Source organism: Lactuca serriola, chromosome 3 (genome assembly GCF_051521515.1).
Source record: "Lactuca serriola cultivar US96UC23 chromosome 3, Lser_US96UC23_V15, whole genome shotgun sequence".
Classification (NCBI taxonomy): Eukaryota; Viridiplantae; Streptophyta; class Magnoliopsida; order Asterales; family Asteraceae; genus Lactuca; species Lactuca serriola.
The window spans coordinates 5,888,396-5,890,722 of record NC_136410.1 but is presented as its reverse complement, the minus strand read 5'-3'; the positions used below and the strand labels follow the sequence as shown (position 1 = coordinate 5,890,722).

General features: G+C 28.5%; 1 protein-coding gene across 1 annotated transcript; it reads right to left on the bottom strand.

Moving 5' to 3' along the window:
- Window positions 1-710: 710 nt before the first annotated feature.
- On the bottom strand, window positions 711-1,448 carry LOC145094985 (protein FAR-RED IMPAIRED RESPONSE 1-like). The gene has a single exon (XM_079032935.1). It carries the CDS (start codon window positions 1,446-1,448, stop codon window positions 711-713), a length of 738 nt encoding a protein of 245 aa, XP_078889061.1.
- Window positions 1,449-2,327: the final 879 nt, after the last annotated feature.

Below are 2,327 nucleotides of genomic sequence, written 5' to 3'. Positions count from 1 at the left end.
TTCATCCTACATATTGCTATGGTGAAGGCAACCCAAAAGGACCATGCTCATAATCGGGTTAAGTACATACCAAAATAGTTATGGACTTAGACACTAATCCAACATAAACATACAATAAAAACAGACTTGGTTTAATCATATTTGATTTTATGATTAACTTAAACAGTTTGTGTAAAACCATGTTTGATTATACACATTTGAGTAAACAAAAGCAAAACTAGACAAAAAAAAAACTTTTTTTGGCATCTTCTTCATGATATACCACATGCACAATTTGTGCTTGATTGATAAAAAACATACTCAACAGCTTGCTTTACTGCTGCATCTTGATCTGTTAAAACCAGTAATGGTTGTTTATTTGAATGAGCCTTCAAAAATTGTTTAAGTAGCCACTTATACGAATCTACATCCTTTGTTCTTAACAATCTAGCTTTGACATTAACAAATGATTTATGATGATCAATGACGGTGAATGGAACAAAAACCAATACATACATGTTTCATATATAACAAAATAATCAAAATACAATTAAAATACTTAGAATTTAACAATAAATTCAAAATAATGATATTAATCACATGTGATTAAACACAAAATCAAATCAGTATGCTTGTTGATTGTAATCACATTTGATTACAATCATAATCACCTTAGTATACTTGTTGAGCATTAGAAAAATAATTTCATCACCAGACTTGTTTAGCATTAATCAATCACATATGATTAGAAACATAAATATAAAAGAAATAATTTCATCACCAGACTTGTAGTATGCTTTATCTGTTTCATCAGCCCAAAACATTGCATTTAAGACTTGATTCTCATTGCATCTAAAGTAAAAAGAATAATTCAGATAATTCTTTTTCCGATTAGTCATCGTGTTCACAATAAGTTGAGCATCTCTAAATCCAATAATAGAGTCGATATTCCTCTTGAAATTTCTGTAGTCTATATCCTTGCCCCTTAAATGCTCAAAACCACCTTTCAAGGTTGATTTGAGTTTGTAAGATTTTGTAGCACCCATTTTCATTGTAGAAGCCCGAACAATGAGCTCCTTGGCATAATATGAAAGACTCCTTGAAATTTTCAAGTGAAATGTATCTTCAAGCTCGTGGTTGTGCATTTCTTGAAACTTGTCAAACCTATACTCACCTGTTTCTTTGACACGTTTCACAATAATTTTAGCTTTATAGTTTTTGACCTTGTAGATTGTATTATGTTCCGTTGGATTCATTTTTGGTTTACCCATCTTGTTACAAACCATGTATTTGTGTTTTATTATATCAATATCTTTCCTAAATGTGTTCATACGAACATCAAAACCAGCCTTCTCTACATATCTTTTGTAAAAATTAACTCCCTCAAGAACGTCTTTCAACCTCATTGACTTAGTTGGTTTAAACTCTTCAGGAACATCTGGTTTGATATCATATAGAACCTCTGACATGTAAAAATCGGATACACAACTTGTACTCATCCTACTGCTTGAATGTGTATCATTGGAAGAAGTAGAATATTAACATGTATAATCAAACAATAACATATGATTAATAATAAATTTCTTATATAATCATATGTGATTACAAGATAGAATTGAACATACATAAACAAAACATGTGTCAATAGTTATTTAAACATTAAAAAATAGATAATTAGACCCGGCAATTCGTGTATTCGTGTCATGAAAACGTGTCAGCCACGAATTTGACACGATACAATTACATGATGAGAAATAATCTTTAGCTCAAATTTTTAGATGTATTCGTGTCATGTCGTGTCTCTCATAGATTCGTGTATTCGTGTCTGAAATTGTCAGGTCTATAGATAATCACATATGATTGACATTATATTAAACAAACTTATTAAAAAACTAATGAATAATCACATAAGATTAACAAAACAGATTTCAATTCTAAATACATCAATAATTGAAAAAACAATGAATTACTTATATAATCATAACTTATTTAATAAGTATTTAAAATAAAATTTACCTGAAACACTATAGTTTTGGTTTTGATGGCTTGAATGTTCAACATCTTCAGTACTCTCAGCAAAAGTAACAACTTGATCTTCATTTCTAAAGAAATTCACATTATGGATTGTAAAATAAATTGTAAAAAAGAACCTACAATTAACAACATAAACATTTAGTATTACAACAAATATTAATCATATAAAAAATATAATAATCACATATGATTTTATCAGTGATTTGTATCAGTGATCTATATCTATAATAATTGGACATATAATGTTAATAACTGGTTCTAATCACACGTGATTCAAATACAACATCTATAAACATATACTAATATATTTACGA